The sequence below is a fragment of the Diabrotica virgifera genome, chromosome 2 (assembly GCF_917563875.1).
Source record: "Diabrotica virgifera virgifera chromosome 2, PGI_DIABVI_V3a".
Lineage (NCBI taxonomy): Eukaryota > Metazoa > Arthropoda > Insecta > Coleoptera > Chrysomelidae > Diabrotica > Diabrotica virgifera.
The window spans coordinates 236760595-236779926 of NC_065444.1; the positions used below are offsets into that span (position 1 = coordinate 236760595).

At 34.0% G+C, this 19332-nt stretch overlaps 1 protein-coding gene across 1 annotated transcript in view; it reads right to left on the reverse strand.

The window, feature by feature from the left end:
• Positions 1–3202: 3202 nt before the first annotated feature.
• LOC126880495 (cytochrome P450 4C1-like) overlaps positions 3203–19332 on the reverse strand; it is a 56207-nt gene continuing 40077 nt past the window's right edge. The window contains exons 8-10 of the mRNA XM_050644373.1: positions 10013–10253; positions 6985–7161; positions 3203–3408 (exon numbers count right to left, since the gene is read on the reverse strand). Of these exons, the coding sequence (XP_050500330.1) occupies positions 3236–3408; positions 6985–7161; positions 10013–10253 (591 nt within the window). The 3' untranslated portion in view covers positions 3203–3235. The remainder of the gene's footprint in view (positions 3409–6984; positions 7162–10012; positions 10254–19332) is intronic.

Consider the following 19332-nt stretch of genomic DNA (forward strand, 5'->3'; position numbering starts at 1 on the left):
AGTTATCCTTTATAGAATGTTCTGCATGATCTAAAACCTAAAATATAACCATCTTATATCAAATTTTATCAATTTTGTATGAGGTATATAAAAAAAAATGTTTTTTTATGACGACAAAGAAGTATAACTTCTTACGTGCGTACACAAGTACACACACTCTTTTTTTGTTACTAAACAAAAGTATTTACCATTTAATATGAACTAATTTTCTAAATAAAATTTCTAACATGGGTATATGAATTAAATTATTTTTTTTGCCAATATATAGTCCTATAATATACATATGTATAATCAAATTCTTCATATAATAGTTTACTTTCATATAATAGATATTATCATGTCACTTACAACCTTCCATTTCAGTAAGTATAGCTTTTATATTATAAAATGAAGTGTTTAAATAATCTTTTCTTTTAAAATACATAATAATTTATATTTCGGGATTTTTGTCTGTTGGGATTTTGGCGTGTCGGTGTTTTGGCCGTTGGGATTTTGGCTGACGGAATTTTGGGTGGCACCGGTTTAATTTGACCCTGTCAAATGCTTTCTTAAGGTTCACCAAACATAAATATGACGTTTTGTTGTATTTTAACAATTTCTCTTAATAAAAATAATAAACTTAAAGATACAACCCATAACTAAATTAAAATTCATGGTGACGTTTCAATTATTACTTTAATCATCGTCAGAATAATAAGTTTCTTGAGCGGATGCTTTAAAATAATTTTAAAGGAACAAACAATAATTAGGGATTCCAATGAACTGTCAGTGGTGGCCGGTGGATGGCTAAACTGACATGGCCATAGACATAGTTAAGGGGGGTGGTCATGGCGTATCTAATGTTTACCTTGAATATTGACAAATTTGTAAAGAATATCCTGTTTGGTTTTGTTTTTTTGTTAATTGTGTAGCGAAATTTGTGAAATTGTGATAGCAAATTAAATATGAAGTGGTTTAAACATTGGATACGCCTATGGATGACAGTTTCGCCATCCAGCAGCCATATTATATCACGTGATTTGGAATGCCTAATTAATGAAAACGTAAAAAATGACATTGACAATCATTGGGTTAAGTCAATAATTTCAAACACGCCATGTCTTGTTGCGTGTTTAAGGGTGGCTTCAAAAGAAATATGGATAATGCCTCCTTGATGCTGAGTTCCGTTGGAGAACTTGCATCACCAATGATTGAGAAGTCCTTACGACTAATAGGGTGGTCAGAATCAGTCATATGTTGGAGGGTCTAGGACGTTTCATCGCCGTAGTTTCGATGCCGCCAGTTCGATGCCGATGCCGGCCGATTCATCGCCAGTCAATTAATCGCTATCTGATATATTTCCGAATTTTCGACAGTTACAATTATTAGTTATTTTTAGTATTAATTAGGAATTCTAGGAAATGCGAGATATGACTGCGATTAAATGGACTGGCGATGAACCGGCGGCATCGAAACGGCCGGCGATGAACCGGCGGCATCGAAACGTCCCATTCCGTATGTTGGAATACCGCTGAATTTGGAACTGTTCTTAATCTTAATCTATAGAAGGAAATCTTAATTCTATAGAGGGAAATGCTTTTTTAATTGTTCTACGGATGTTGCGTCGGATTTGTAAGCTGTGGTAACCAGTATATGGAAGTTTGATATAGATATTTTCTTTGATTTCTTCTACTTTGTTGTTTGGTTGGAATTTGTTATTGAAAAAACGTCTGATGTATCTTTCTAAGAAGTTCAACGAAAAACCATTTTTACTTAAGATCACGTTTATGTTTTCTAACTCTTCATGTAGGAATTGCCAGGTTGAACAGATAGTGAAAGCGCGGTGAACAAGTATATTGATTAAACTTGTTTTGTATTTGTTGGGAATGAAGCTATCTGCGTTTATATACAGGCCGGTGAAGGTTGGCTTTCTGTATATTGTAGTGGAAAAACCTGAAGGTGATCTGAAGATGTTAATTCCTAAGAAGGGCAGATTTCCATTGACTTCAATTTCACTAGTAAATTTCATATTGTGGTGTTTTTGGTTGAGATAATCTAAAAATGTTGAATGTGATCGGTATGTTTGAAGATGAGAAAAATATCATCCAGCTACGTACGTCGGGAAGACTCGACGTCACTTTAATGTCAGATGTTGCGAACACTTAGGTGTCACTCCTCACTTAGGAAGACGATCAAGAACAGTTCCAAATTCAGCGGTATTCCAACATATGACTTATTCTGACCACCTTATTAGTCGTAAGGACTTCTCAATCATTGGTCATGCAAGTTCTCCAACGGAACTCAGCATCAAGGAGGCATTATCCATATTTCTTTTGAAGTCATCCTTAAACACGCAACAAGACATGGCGTGTTTGAAATTATTGACTTAACCCAATGATTGTCAATGTCATTTTTTACGCTTTCATTAATTATTGTTTGTTCCTTTAAAATTATTTTAAAGCATCCGCTCAAGAAACTTATTATTCTGACGATTATTAAAGTAATAATTGAAACGTCACCATGAATTTTAATTTAGTTATGGGTTTTATCTTTAAGTTTATTATTTTTATTAAGTTTAATGGTGTGTCCTTTTCTACATAAATTTCTCTTAAACTTGTTTCATTATAAATAAATATATCGTTGGTGCCTGATCTTCCCGAACCAACGGCGTAACCAGGATGATCCTAAGTGGGGGTTATAACTACTGGAAGGTCTCTGGCGGGTATAGTGTTAAGCCTACAGAGCTCAAAGTACATCCCAATGGGGTGGGTTATAACCCTCAAACCCCCCTGGTTACGCCTATGTCCCGAACTAAAATATTGTTGTTCTACAAATGTTATAATTTCATTCAATTTGTTTGTTATCACTTTGGGTTTTAATTTTAATTTTGTGTTTAATAAACTAATGCCTCTGTAATTCTCCGAATCCGATTTGTATCCCTTTTTGAAGAGGGGTATTGGGATGATGCTTGATCTCCATTCTTGTGGTATTCTGTTGTGATCTATTATTTTTTTGATTAATTTTAATAGTTGTTTGGTCAGATCTTGTCCTCCGTATCTTAGGAGTTCATTCGATATTCTATCCTCTCCTGGCGATTTTCTACTACTATTTATAATATACTATAAAATGTAAGCCTGATTGAGGAAAATAATGTTTTAAATAAACTTCGAGTAGATAGATACTTAATAAAAAATATAAATTTATTCAATTTAAATCATTACTAAAACCAAATAATTATTTATTTAAATAAAATATCTTAATCAATAAACTGCCTCTTCCTTATTTGAACAGGAAAACATTCATCTTTCGGACGAACACTAATGTCAGTTTTCAGTTTTATATCCCCCAATTTACCTGCAGATTCAATTTCAAAATTCTGAAGAATGGTTACTAATATTATTTTCAGTGCCATAACTGCAAAATGTTTGCCTAAAATAATAATAAAATCAACGTTATAATAATTATTGTGACAATACTACTAAAATACTAGATAAATAATTCATATTTTTCATTTTGTATTTAACAAGAAATCTAAGTCTAAGTCTGCGCCAGGGCTGCTGTATTTCACCAACTTTGTTCAAGATATATGTTGCAAAAGTACTAAACCAGTGGAAACGTAAATGCCACGGTATGGGTATATACCTCGGAGAGGTTTGTTTATATACCTTACAATTTGCTGATGAGCAAGTCATCATAGCTAATGATAAAGACAATCTACAGTATACGGCAAGAAAACTAAAGGAGGAATATGAACAGTGGGGCTTGGAAATTAATGTGGAAAAAACTAAATAACTACCCATAGGAGCTAAGTTACCCAATATCGAACTAGAGGATAATGAAGAAATTAAATCCTGTAGTGAATACACGTACCTGGGAGTAATCTTCGATAGAACGGGAAAAGACGATGAGGCAATAAAAAAACGCTGGATGGAAGGGCCGCCCGAGAACTTTATCGTACCGATCTATTATCGTTATGGTACTAGACACTGGCATTCTATAAAAATAACAAAGTTACTCGTTATTTTGATATTTTAGAAACATTTTCTGTACTTGAAAGTATTTTATGGTTCTACGCATCATTAATTCCTGCATTTGAGAAAATGTTCGATGTCATATTTCGGGGAAACACTATAGATGTATGTATAGATTATTGCATAAATCCATAGAATATTATAGTCATACTTTCATTTCAAATTAGTTCATTTTTCTGAGAAATTAATAGTTTACAATATTTGCATTTCATTCTATTTCTATTACGCCAGTCAATGCGCGAGATTAAAAACAAGATATTACCTCCGAATTCTATCCTACTGCATGGATTTTAATGAAATTTTGGGAGTAGCCCAATCTCCTAATTCAAAGTCTATCCTATATACTATGGCGCTTTTATCATGGGGGCGGTTCCCACCACTTCTCATGGGTGAAATATTTTTATTTTCAAATTACATGGAGAGAAAGGAAGATTTTTAACAAAATTTAAAAATTCATTCTATAATTTGATCACATTTTTTACAAAAACCATTCATTTTAAACCCGTTAAACTTTTTGAAAGTAAAAATAACACTATATTAAAAGGTATTGCAAAAGAAAAACAATGCATTTAAATTATGGTGGATGGGGAGTTAAATGTATATACTTTTCATTTTTCCTTAAAGTACATTAGTCATATATTTTTTTTGCACCATATCTCGCTTAATTTGTATGTAACCGACATTTAACGGTGCTCGTTTTAAAGGCATTTTCAAACACTACAAAAGGTGTTGGTAGCATTATACACCTAAAACCTACCGTTCCTCTGTTATTTCAAGTTGAATACACCAATTTGAGCATGCACCAAAAGACAAACTATTTTCACCTACCATATCTCTTTTTGTTTTATAAATACAACATTTACGAAGGAACGAAGCTCTTTATTATTTATAAAATGTTATATATAATATAATCTAAAAAATGTTTTATATAGTGTTTTTAGTTCGATGCATAGTTTTTAAGGTATTCACAAAAAATCCGTCCGAAAAGGTGTCATTTTTCCATGAAAATGGCCAATTTTCAACTACGCATAACTCAAAAAGTATTGAGTTCCCAAAAAAAAGTATAGACCAGTTTTTGCTTAGAAATAGATTCTTCAGCCACTTCCGTGCTTATTTTGACCAACAAATTTTCCACCCCCTTGAAGAAGTGGGAACCGCCCCAAGATAAAAAGCACCATAGTATATAGGGTAGATTTTGTTTCTTAAGCTATTCCCTACTTACTGTGAAAATATCAAGTATATCAATGTAGTAGGATGGAATTCGGAGCCAAATACCCTCATTGACTGCCCTACAATAATGCTCTGCTATGATCGCGTGAGAAAGGACACACATAAGATTATAGCAAAATTTATATTTACCGTAACTTTTCGAGTTTTTGAGCTACAGCAATAGATTTTATGTCATTGGAAAGGTAATTTTGCATTCTTTCAAAATGTGTAAAAATATACAAGACATATTAAAAAAATAAGATTTTTTATTCATTTTCGGTTCAACCGGAAGCCATACTTTAGGTAAAATTTATTGCGATAATAGATAATAAAGTAGCATATATGTCTGCAAAATTTCAAATTTAAGTTTCTATTAAGAAGGAAGTTACGGGCACTCAAATATTTTTTTATAAAAAAATCATAACTCCCCTCCTATGGGGAGTTAAGAAATCTGACTAATGTCTTTCAATTTACCGATAGGATATTAAAAATATATCAAAAAATAAAAAAATTCCTTGGAGCTATTTTTGAGAAAATCTAGTTCAAATTTATGTCAAATTTTGACCCCTTAAATATAGGCAACCCGTAACTTTTTCTGAAAAACGATAACATCCTTCTTATAGCCCAATCTTTAGGCTATATAACAACTTTTTCAAATTAAACTTATCTTAAACAAGTTTTTAGATAGGTAGGGAAATGTGTCGGGTGGGCGGTCGACCATTTTGGCCGCCATTTTGAATTTGGAAATGTCAAATTCCGTATTCTTATTTACCTATCGATGAGCTTACTCTGAGTTGAATTTCATTTATTTCGGTCAAAATTTGCAAAAATGGGCCCTAAATAACCCCCCTATTTCGGCCCCCCTTTGAGAGTTTTTTTTTAAAAGCTTACTTTCTCGACAAAATTCTCTTAAACTAACTCATACCGAATTTCATCAAAATCGGTCCGGTAGTTTTTGCTGGGCGGTGGCAACATACGTACGTACGTACATACTTCCGACATTTTTTTATTTGCTTTTTACACTCAGGGGGACTCAAAACGTCGAAAAAAAGTGAAATCTGAAAAAAATTTTTTTTGCACGATCCTATAACTTTATCTATTATACTATACTACGTATATAGTACGATAAAGTAAGAAAGGGTAACACAAGCTAGAAGAACAATTGGCTGCCTAAATGGAATACTTTGGAGCTCCGAAATAGGAATACAGCGAAAATACAATATCTATGAAACATTTATTAAAAGCAGCCTACTTTACGGAGCAGAAACTTGGAGAATAACCGATAACTACAGGAAAAAATTAGAAGCTGTAGAAATGGATGTGTTTAGAAGATCGTTAGGTATATCCCGTAGGGAAACAGTTCGAAATGAGGAAGTAAAACGACGAATTGGAATAGATGGTTACTTAACAACAGACATTGAGAGGAAACAGTTGATTTGGTATGGTCATGTTCAAAGAATGGAAGACACAAGATTGCCCAAAAAGATTATGCAGTATGTACCGCCAAACCGCAAAAAATGAGGAAGACCCAAAAAGACATGGAAAGAAGGGGTAACTAAAGCAATGAGTACAAGGGATCTTAGAGATGGCCAATGGGATGATAGAAGGACGTGGAAGTTAGGCATCAGACAACGTCGAAAGACGTTCTAGAACCGATACATACATACAAGATTATATTGTTTTTTTAATCAAGAACTTTTTACTACTTTTTGTATGATTATATAATGCAAGTACATAAAGTAAAAGGTACATAACTTGTACTAACCAATACAACTTCTTGGTCCAGCACTGAAAGGCATATATGCATATGGGTGTCTCGTTCTCGTAGCTTCAGGGAGAAAATGTTCTGGATAAAATTCATCTGGTTTTTCCCAATACCTTTTATCTCGATGGATATTGTAAATTGATATTATCACGCTGCATTTTTCAGGGATTAAATATCCTAAAAAAACAATATCTATATATGTATAAAGTACCTAAGAGAAAACCTATTACTCTGTGAAGTAAGAACTATATTGATTTAGCGATCATGCAGCAGGTAAAGCGAAAAATCTTATCATTTTGCCCCGCTAACAAGCTTTACACATTGATTTGATGTAAGTACACTTATTAATAACATTTTATTACACGATAATAAATAGGTATGGGAGGACCGATGACTAAAATAAAGCATTTTTATTTTATTGAGTATAATAAAGCATTCGACAAAGTACGACATTAACAATTAATGCATGTCATGAAATCAAAGAAGATAGACTACAATGACCTCAGGATTATATTGAATTTTTACCATAAGCAACGATCAAAAGTACGTGATATCAATAAGTTGTCAGAGGAAATTAAAATCAGACGAGGAGTAAGAAAGGGATGGGTGTTGTCGCCAATTCTTTTTAACGTCTATTCGGAACAGATCTGAAAAAAAGCTCTTGAGGGTGAAACAACTGGAATAAAGGTAAATGGAATTCACATTAAGAACATTAGATATGCAGATGAGTCATCTTAGCCGAAAATATTGGGATCTTCAGAGACTGGTGACCAGGATAGCGGAATTTGGACAAGAATACGGTATAACAATGAATGTCAAGAAGACAAAATTTATAAGAATATCGAAGACTCAAAGAAATAACGAGAATTTCTTCATAAACGGATCCAATGTCGAACGAGTCGACCAATATGCATATCTTGGAACAATGATCAACTCCACAGGTGATTACTTCCAGGAAATCAAAATCAGAATAGAAAATGCTAGAGCAAATTTTAACAAAATGAGCAAAGTGCTCTGCACAAGAGACTTAAAGTTGGACCAAATAGTTAGGTTGGCTAGCTGCTACGTTTTCTCGACTTTGTTTTATGGAATGGAAGCTTGGAAATTGAATGCGGCATCAATGAAAAAACTAGAATCATTCGAGCTGTCGGCGTACAGAACAAAATTCTGAAAATATCGTGGACAGAACACGTCACAAACAAAGAGATTTTGACAAAGATAAATAAAAAAATGGAAATCTCAAATACCGTCAAAACAAGAAAATTAGAATATCTCGGGCATATTACACGTGGAGAGAAATATAACTGGTTCCAATTGATTACGAAAGGACCGATTCAAGGAAAAAGAAGCATAGGGAGCCGCAGAATATCGTGGCTGCGCAACCTAAGAGTATGGTACGGATGTACATTAAATGAACTTTTCAGAGCAGTTGTCTGTAAAGTCCGAATAGCTATGATGATTGCCGACCGTCATTACAATATCAGGGACACGTAATGAGAGGGCAGCGATATGAAATTCTAAGACTGATAATACAGGGAAAGATAAGTGGAAGGAGAAGGAGAGTGTCATGGTTGAAAAATTTAAGGGACTGGTTTAAGGGGATGGGTACGTAGTTTCTGCGGAGATGACACTTAAAGAAGAAGAAGGACTGATGATGTACACAACTTGCAATAATTTTGTCCTTGTTTACCGAGTAGTCCAGGACGGATCTGTTTTGAGATGGACGTTGAGAGGTGACTGACTAATTTTTTTGCAGAAATTGCTTGGAATTAACCCATATAATAATAATTGAGTTATCCTTCCACTCAAAAAGGTCTGGAACATTGTTTAAATAATCAAAATGATAAAACATGAAGGAAAAATTCGATTTTTTTTCTTCGTTTTTTGATTATAACTTTAAAAGTATTCACTTTCGAGAAAAGTTGGACTAAAATAAAAGTTGCGTAATTAAATTTCCTACAATATAAGATTAGTTAAAATTTTTTAAAATTGTTACCCTTGTTGCAAAATAGCAATAATTGCGAAAAATACATAAAAAACAAGTATTAGCATTTTACGTTTTTCAACCATTTGTGCTCCACATAGGAACTTCATATTTCACCCCAAAACACGTTATGGTATGATAAAACAATACTGTAAATTTAGTTAAGATCGGTTCAGTACATTTTGCAAAATAAATTTTGCAATCCAGCTTTCGCAAAAAAATTCATTTTTTCAAAATGTTGCAGGACTGAAAATAAAGCAGATAGCAAGTCAAAAGTTTTTACAAATAGAAGAATACTGTACCTTTCATTTACAATTTGCAAAATTAAAATCGGTTAATTACCACGGCATCAGGAATTTTTTTTTAAATAAGCATTAATTTTTGGTGCTACGAGAAGGACCATGGATTTTTTCGAAATTATTGCTATTTTGCAACAAGGGTGACAATTTTTAAAATTTTCAGTTAATCTCATATTGTAGGGAATTTAATTACGCAACTTTTATGTCGGTGCAATTTTTCTCGAAAATGAATACTTTTAAAGTTATAATCACAAAACCAAGAAAAATATCGAATTTTTCCTTCATTTTTTGACATTTTGATTATTTAAACAATGTTCCTGACCTTTTTAAGTGGGAGGATAACTCAAATATTATCATATGCGTAATTTTCAATGCAATTTCTGCAAAAAAAAATATGAGTCACCTCTCAACATCCAAATGATTTTTACAGATGCGCCCTGGTCCTGAGCTCATTTCGGGTTTTTTAATCTATTCTGTAGGTCACTGTCATATAAACAATTTCTGTGTAGTCATTAGTATTCTAATTAACAGCTAATAAACAGAGGTGTAACAGTATAACCAGGATGATCCTAAGGGGGGGTGGTTACATCTACTTGAAGGTATCTGGGGGTATGGAATAATAATGGTGTAAAGGTAAAGCATATAGAGCTCAAAGTACATACAAAAGGTTATAGGTTATAAACCCCAAAACCACCCCCTGGTTACGCCTATACTAATAAACAGAATGTGGAGAAAAGCTACTTACCTTCTAAATTAAATTCTCGTTCTGATTTCCGAACAATGAAACTAGCAATCGGAAACAAACGCATTACCTCTTTAATTACCATATCCAAATAAACGAACTTCTCTAAATGAGGTTCTTGAATATCATGTTCTCCATCACCCATTATCTCATATATTTCTCGCACCACTTTTTCTTGGATTTCAGGATACATTCCAAGAAGAAGTAAAGTAAAAGAAGTAATCGACGTTACTGTATCTTCAGACTAAAAGCAATATTAACATATTATAGTCGAGGAAATGAAGCATTTTGGCTCGCAATTTTTTCGTCCAGCATGGATTTACTTGAAATTTTCATAGAAGGTAGGGAATAGTCCAAGGATCATTTTCTATATCATGCCGCTGTACGCTAAAACCTTGGGGGTGGTTGCCACCCCATCTTGGGGGCGGGCATTTTTTATTACATTTTATCCATGTAGATCGATGTAAAAAGTAATTCTAAGAAAAAAATGTTTTTTACATTTTCTTCGTGAAACTAATATTTTTTGAGTTATTCGCGCTTGAAAGTAACAGTTTTTCGACGAAAAAATCGATTTTTTTAGAAGGTTTTTTGAGAATACCTCGAAAAATATGCATTTAATCAAAAAAATTTCCGATATCAAAATTGTATCTTTTAGTAACATAAACCAAATTCTTTTTCTGTAATATCTTTAAGATTAATACGGACCGAGATACAGCATGTTAAAAGTTAGCTTTTTTCGTAAAATGCATAATTTGAAATATTCAAACCCAAATAACGGAAAAACTTTGCATTTTTCGAGGAAAACTTATATAATATTTTTTCAAGTAGACAGTTAGACCTTTCAAAAAATAATAATACAAAACTTCTACCGTGAAAATTAAGCGACCTATAATGAAAAAAATGTCTTTTTCTATGAAAAAATCAGTGAAAACAACCCTCTAACTACCCTCCTAATTAAAAGCTGTTCTTCACCTTTCTATAATTCCTTTTACATTTGTATTAGTAATACACCCAAAAAGTTTGACCTATTAAGAAGGCCAAATTTTAGAAAAATTGGAGTTTAAAAAAATTAATTTTTTGGAATTTCCCATGTTTTACCTTTTACTTCAAAATATCTCCGAAAATACTGGAGATAGGAAAAAAATGATATATTACTAAATTGTAGTTTTTTTAATTGCTAAAGTTCTCTGGTGCGTAGATTTTCATTACAGTAAACTGTTAGCAAGATATAACTGTTTAAATCCTCTATTTACGAGCAAAGACCCCATTATTCGAGCCCTTTAAACCCACCCTAATTAAAAACTAAGGGATCTTACGGAATTTAGTTTACACAGTCTTATAACTCTTCAAAAATTCTACAAAGTCATTTTTGAAAAAACTTTTTATCGCCAAAAATGAAGGAGCTATGTTTATAAAACGAATTTTTTTTTTCGAAAAATTCGGATAGTCCTCTTACAAATAATTTTCAATGTATGTATAATACCACAGAACCGGTTCGTATACTGGAAGATGACAAAAAACTATTTGCATTTGTACTTGTACATATTTGTAAATCCTTATTTTTGTGTAAATAAATGTTTTTGTAATTAGATAAAAGGCATTATATTTAATTTCGATTCAGAGATCATTACCATCTTTATAATGCCTTTTATCTACCCACGGTTTTACTCACGTATCGAGTACTAGGAAGCAGATTTGTTGATCTTTACCTCGGTGAATTGATATGTTGTGGAGTGCAACTATGTAGACTCCCCATGTCTCTACATTCATCACCCTTTTCCTTGCAATTTTTAGAAGGATGGGGAATAGGTATAAGAGAGAATCTGCTTCCGAACGAAGAAATCCAAAGATTTTATTATTTTTAAACATTTATTTGTTTAAAGATGGAGTCTTTTGGGTTTCGACAGTTTGTTTTTGTAATTCTTTAATTCTACTTTTTTTCTGTACAGATCTATTAACATTTCTACTTATAAAAACTCTAATGTTATTAAGGGTGGTTTTTAAGGGTTGAAATATTAAAATATTATATCCTAAAGTATAAAACAATCATTATTTAACCAACCAAAACCAAATTTTACCCATATTAAAATTTACAATGCTTTAATATATATTTTGACAATAAGGGGTAATTTACACCCCTAAAAATAATCAACGCCCTTAAGCATGATATAGAATATGAAGTACAGGGTGAGATGATCCTAATCCCAAATTTTTATGTAAATCGATGCAAGCCGAAATTATTCTTTTAGGATAAGTAAATTTTTTATATATAGCTCCAACAAGGGTGGTTTTAAGGGTTAAAATATTATGATAGTATATCTAAAAGCATAAAACAATCATTCTGTAACTAATAAGAACCAAATGTTGACAATATTAAAATGTTATTTTATAATTTTTTACAATTAAGGGTAGTTTTCACCCTTAAAAAACCAAAAGCGTACAACGGCTCCATATAGAAAATGAACTAGAGTGTGTAATGAGCCTAATCCCAAATTTTTGTACAAATCGATGCTGGACGAAAAAATTGCGAGGTTTTGCCATTTTTTCAGCTTCATTTCCTCGACTAATAATGATGTTACATGCTATACTTATTGAATACCAAAATATGTAATCAGACTAAAAAGGTGGAAAGAGTAGGTATTCCAACAACTTTGCGTAGACTCGAAATAGTAATATTGAATATCATCATCATCATCATCATCATCATCATCATCATCATCATCATCATCATCATCATCATCATCATCATCATCATCATCATCATCATCATGCAATCTCTTCTGTTCACTGATCTTCCATATGTCTCTCCTATTTTTCGCCACTCTCCACAGTTCTAAGCGTCTTGTTGCCATTTCTTGTACATTTGTTTAATGTCGTCCATCCAGCGTGTTAGTGGTCGTCCTCTGCTACGTTTTTCTTCCTTTTGGCGCCAGTAAATTGGTTTTTGGTCTATCTTGAGTCTTATAGTCTCACTACGTATATATATATATATATATATATATATATATATATATATATATATATATATATATATATATATATATATATATATATATATATAATCGGTTTAAATCGTCCTCCGACGTCTTCCGATGCCCAATCTCCATGCATCTCTATCTTCCCAAAGGTCTTTGTCTAAACCTCTCTCTCGGATCTCTCTGTCTATTCCTTCTCTCCAGCTCTTTCTGGGTCGGCCCCTTTTTCTCTTACCATATGGTGACCAATCTAGAATCTGTTTTGGCAGACGCTGTTCTGGCATTCTCTGCACATGTCCATACCACTTTAGTTGTTGTACTCTTATATCTTCGACAATCGTATGTGTGACTCCCATAATCTCTCGTATACGTTCGTTATTAATTCTTTCGAGTTTTGATTTTCCTGCGGCACGTCTCCAGTAGTCCATCTCCGTGGCTTGTAGTGTTCTTTCAGTAGTTGTCTTTAACTGCCACACGTCACTTCCATACATTACTATGCTCTTTATAATAGTGTTGTATATTCGATGTTTATTTTTTTTGGATATATGTTGATCCCAAATAATACTATTTAGTTGAGATATGGCCCTTCTACCTTGAGTGTTTCGTTTTTTTATAGCCTGATCTGATTTGTCGTCGTCCGTGATTTCTACTCCTAAATAAGAATATTTATTGTTGTACTTAATGTGTTGTCCGTCGTTTAAAACTAGATTCTGTTCGTTGCCACCGATGTTCATGTACATTGTTTTCTCTATGTTAACTTCTAATCCCCATTTTTTGTACTCTTCGATTAATTTCCGAGTCATGTATTATAGATCGTCATAATCGTTGGCAATCACAATTTGATCATCAGCAAAACATAGAGTGTACAGGTTGTTATTATTTAATTGTATACCCATGCCGCTGCACTTCCGCTTCCAAAGTTTTAATGCTTGTTCCAGATATATTTTGAAAAGTGTCGGCGATAGGCAGCATCCCTGCTTCAGTCCTTTGTCGACTACAAAACCTTTGGAAACATTCGTTCCTATTTTAACTTTGGCGTTGGCGTTATCATATAGTTTTTCCACTGCTGTTATGAGATTTGAGTTGATGTTCGTTTGTCTTAGAGTGTTCCATAACTTGTTTTGGGGGATGCTATCGTAGGCCTTTTTTAGATCAACAAACAAAAAGTGGACTTCTTGATCTACAGCAACCTTTTTTTCTATAAGTTGAATGATACAAAAAAGGTGGTCTATGGTCGATCTACCAGCTCTAAAACCCGCCTGTTCTTCTGCCTCCATATCAGTGTATTCTCTTTCTATTCTATTTTTGATCATTTTCCCATAGATTTTACTAATGGTACTAGTAACTGCTATTCCACGGTAATTGTCGCAGTTTTGTTTGTTTCCTTTTTTATGTAAAGTTGAAATGGTAGAGGTTTTAAATTCAGCTGGAACCTCTACTTTGTTTATGCAGTTTTGAAAGAGTATTGTCAGGTGTTCATATAGTTTTTCAGTTCCATATTTTATTAGTTCTGAGGGTATATTGCCAGGTCCGGGTGCTTTTTTGTTTTTGAGTGAAGTACAGATATCCTTTACTTCCTTTTTCGTGATTCTTATAGGAGATGCTTCGACGCGTATGTTTTGGTTATTTTCTTTTATTTTGAATTCTCTTCGATCTTCTTGCAACAGTTTACTGAAGTACATGTCCCATGTTTCTAACGAAATTGGTGAGATTAAACCTTTTTTCTTGTCGTTGGTCCTAAGAGATTTAATAAGTTTCCAGCTTTCTGTACTTCTGGTTCCTCCTATATACGTATTTATTTTTTGACAGTTTTGATCCCAGGATTCATTTTTTTTCTGTCTTATCATTTGTCTTACCTTTGCTTGATGGTTTTTGTAATTAGACCAATTGGTATCTGTTTTTGCACTTAAATAGTGTTCATACTTTTGTTTCTTTTGTTTTATCGCTGTGTCTATTTCTTCATCCCACCAGTATGGAGTATTTTTGTTTTTCTTTTCGTAATATCCAAGGGCTTCTTTTGCTGCAGAGTGAATACTTTCTTTAATGTAATTGTAGTGGTCTTCGATGTTATTGAAATTTATGTTTTCAAGCTTCTCGTTCAGTCTGTTTTGATACAATATTTTTACACTATCTTGTTCGAGGCTTATAAGATTATATCTTACATCTTCTGCCTCTCTAAGCGAACTACTGGTTGTTCCTTCTGGCATCTTGTTCGACGACATCAGTGATACTTGTTCTTTTCCTGAGGACTTAGTTTCTTATTTTGTCTTTTTTTTTGTCACGCCGAGAAACGATCTTTCCATGCGACTTTGTGCCACTCGAATTTTTAGTGCTGTTGTTTTAATGAGCAGAGTTTCTGCTCCGTATGTTTTATAAGCGTGAGAGTTTCCGCTCCGTTCTTCCATAACTCATTGGTCAAATGTCTTCCGTTTCATAGCTATCGGGATGTTGCCCTTAAAGATGTCTCTTAGTGAACCGTACGCCGCCCAAGCAAGTGTTAATTCGTCGTTGAAATTCACAGGTCTGACTATCCTTTTTTATTCTGATTTCATGACCGAGATATATGCACTTTTCTATCCATTCGACCACTTGATTTTGGATGGTTAGGTGTTCGCTGTTCGTGAAGGTCCTCCAATACCGAAGTCCGAACTGGAATATGTTCTACGTCAACTAAAAAACAACAAATATGTAGGGAAAGATGAAATACCAGATGAGCTATTGAAGTTAATCAACGAGGAAAACTTAGACCTTATTCTCGGACTATTTAATAATATTTACAGTACAGGAGCGATCCCTAAAAGATGGCTGGAATCTGTCTTCATACCAGTGCCTAAAAAGAAGAACGCCAAATTATGCCAGGACTTCCGCCTTATAAGTCTACTAAATAACATTCTGAAGCTTTTCTTGCGAATCATACAGAACAGAATATATATATAGAAAATGTGACGAGGTCACCGGTCAAGAACAATTTGGCTTCAGGAAAGGTATGGGGACACGAGAAGCAATATTCTGTCTTCAACCTTTGGCACAAAGGTGTAAAGATCAGTAAGCAGACCTTTTTGTCTGTTTTATAGATTTTGAAAAAGCGTTCGACTGGGTGCAGCACAGGGCCTTGATAGAGAGATTAAACGATATTGGAGTCGACAAAAGAGATTCTAAAATTATAGAAGCTATTTATTGGAATCAGAAAGCAGGCATAAAGACCAATGATAACACGTCAAGGCCAATTGAAATACAACGAGGTGCCATACAGGGTTGTGTGTTGTCACCGATACGTCTACTCTGAGGTAATATTTGCGCACGATGTATCGCACTCTTCAGAAGGAATCAGGATAAACGGGCAAAGAGTAAATAATATCCGCTATACAGATGACACGGTATTAATGACTGATTCGGGCCATAGTCTTCAGATACTGTTAAATAGGGTTAATGAGAGTTGTGAACAAATGGGGATGAAGACCAATACTGCGAAAACCAAACTTATGAAAATATGAAGGAACAAAAATTTACCCCTTCCAATATATGTGAACCACCAACAGCTTGAATACGTAAAGCTATACAAATATCTTGGTTGCTGGTTCAACAGTCAACTTGATTATAAACAAGAAGTAAGAGCGAGAATAGAGGTAGCCCCGTAGCCTGACAAAGGTTTATCAAAATGACAACGGAGGCCGGGACACTCAACATAACACTGATAAATAAGTTAAAAGCCTTTGAACCCTGGCTTTATAAAAGAATCTTGAAAATACCTTGGACCACCCACATCACCAACGAAAATGTTCTGAGGAGAATAGGTACAGATAGGAAGCTGCTAAAAATCATCAAAGTCAGAAAAGTTTGCTACCTGGGACACATAATGAAAAACGAAAAGTACCGTCTCGCGCAACTGATCATCCAGGGTAAGATTGAAGGAAAAGGGGTCCCGGTAGGTGCCAGATTTCATGGCTTAGAAATATCAGAGACTGGACCGGCCTTGATTCAACATCGTTGTTTAGAGCCGCACTAAAGGAGAAAGTACCACAAGAAGAGGGTGTTCACTGGTAACTAAATTTGTCATAAATTTGGTATTACTGAGGTTCATTTTTAGACCAAATTGTTGAACACACATTTTCTAATTCTTGTAGTATCTGTTATGCTTCTCCCACAACTTCGGTGATTATACAGGGTGAGGCAGATAAAGGGCCTATTAGAAATATCTCAAAAACCAAAGGCAACAGAATCATGAAACTTGGAATGAAGGGGTTTTGAAGAGTGGTTTATTTAATGCAAATATTTTCATTGATTTGCTACTTCCGGTTACACCGGAAGATGCTTATAACTTCGTTTTTTAAATAGAACAACCTATATATTTTTACATTTTTTGATTCTCTCTGATGTCTTCTTTCCTAAAATATGTGGTTTTGTAAGGGTATATATATATATATATATATATATATATAGAAGGAGAGGTTAACGCGAGTTAATAGATATCGGCATGGCTCGCAACAATGAAAATACAAAATATGCATAAGATGGAATGCAACCACAGACACGTGTTTCTGACTTATTAGTCGTCATCAGTATGGTATAGCCAAACAGGAGCAACGCAACCAATTTGTGGCTGTAATGTTAGAAGACCCTCAGGATTCGAGAGCAACAACTAACACATCCACGGAGGAAGCTACAGCTACGTGAGGAAAGTAATGCCAAACGTCTAAAACGTTTTAAAATCAAAGAAGGAGAGGTTAACGCGAGTTAATAGATATCGGCATGGCTCGCAACAATGAAAATACAAAATATGCATAAGATGGAATGCAACCACAGACACGTGTTTCTGACTTATTAGTCGTCATCAGTATGGTATAGCCAAACAGGAGCAACGCAACCAATTTGTGGCTGTAATGTTAGAAGACCCTCAGGATTCGAGAGCAACAACTAACACATCCACGGAGGAAGCTACAGCTACGTGAGGAAAGTAATGCCAAACGTCTAAAACGTTTTAAAATCAAAGAAGGAGAGGTTAACGCGAGTTAATAGATATCGGCATGGCTCGCAACAATGAAAATACAAAATATGCATAAGATGGAACATGCATAAGATGGAATATGCATAAGATGACGACTAATAAGTCAGAAACACGTGTCTGTGGTTGCATTCCATCTTATGCATATTTTGTATTTTCATTGTTGCGAGCCATGCCGATATCTATTAACTCGCGTTAACCTCTCCTTCTTTGATTTTAAAACGTTTTAGACGTTTGGCATTACTTTCCTCACGTAGCTGTAGCTTCCTCCGTGGATGTGTTAGTTGTTGCTCTCAAATCCTGAGGGTCTTCTAACATTACAGCCACAAATTGGTTGCGTTGCTCCTGTTTGGCTATACCATACTGATGACGACTAATAAGTCAGAAACACGTGTCTGTGGTTGCATTCCATCTTATGCATATTTTGTATTTTCATTGTTGCGAGCCATGCCGATATCTATTAACTCGCGTTAACCTCTCCTTCTTTGATTTTAAAACGTTTTAGACGTTAGGCATTACTTTCCTCACGTAGCTGTAGCTTCCTCCGTGGATGTGTTAGTTGTTGCTCTCGAATCCTGAGGGTCTTCTAACATTACAGCCACAAATTGGTTGCGTTGCTCCTGCTTGGCTATACCATACTGATGACGACTAATAAGTCAGAAACACGTGTCTGTGGTTGCATTCCATCTTATGCATATTTTGTATTTTCATTGTTGCGAGCCATGCCGATATCTATTAACTCGCGTTAACCTCTCCTTCTTTGATTTTAAAACGTTTTAGACGTTTGGCATTACTTTCCTCACGTAGCTGTAGCTTCCTCCGTGGATGTGTTAGTTGTTGCTCTCGAATCCTGAGGGTCTTCTAACATTACAGCCACAAATTGGTTGCGTTGCTCCTGTTTGGCTATACCATACTGATGACGACTAATAAGTCAGAAACACGTGTCTGTGGTTGCATTCCATCTTATGCATATTTTGTATATATATATATATATATATATATATATATATATATATATATATATATATATATACAGGGTAGTTTAAAAGATAATTACGTTTTTTTTTATTAATTTCGTAGCAATATTGACACTCTGTAGAATTGTAGTAGTTTGACATTAAAAATTCTTTTTATGGTCAAATAATTTCTAAAATGGTCTACTATTGTTAATAATTATTAGTATAGCTAAATGTTTAATTTTAGTATACAGGGTTGGTCGAAACTCGGAATGAGTATTTTCTGAGTTTTTTTTTAAATGGAGCACCCTGTATTTTAATATTGCAATGAATTGATATTTTATGGTACTTTTTTATTTCTTAAGCTTTCCCTATATCTAACTGCTTTAA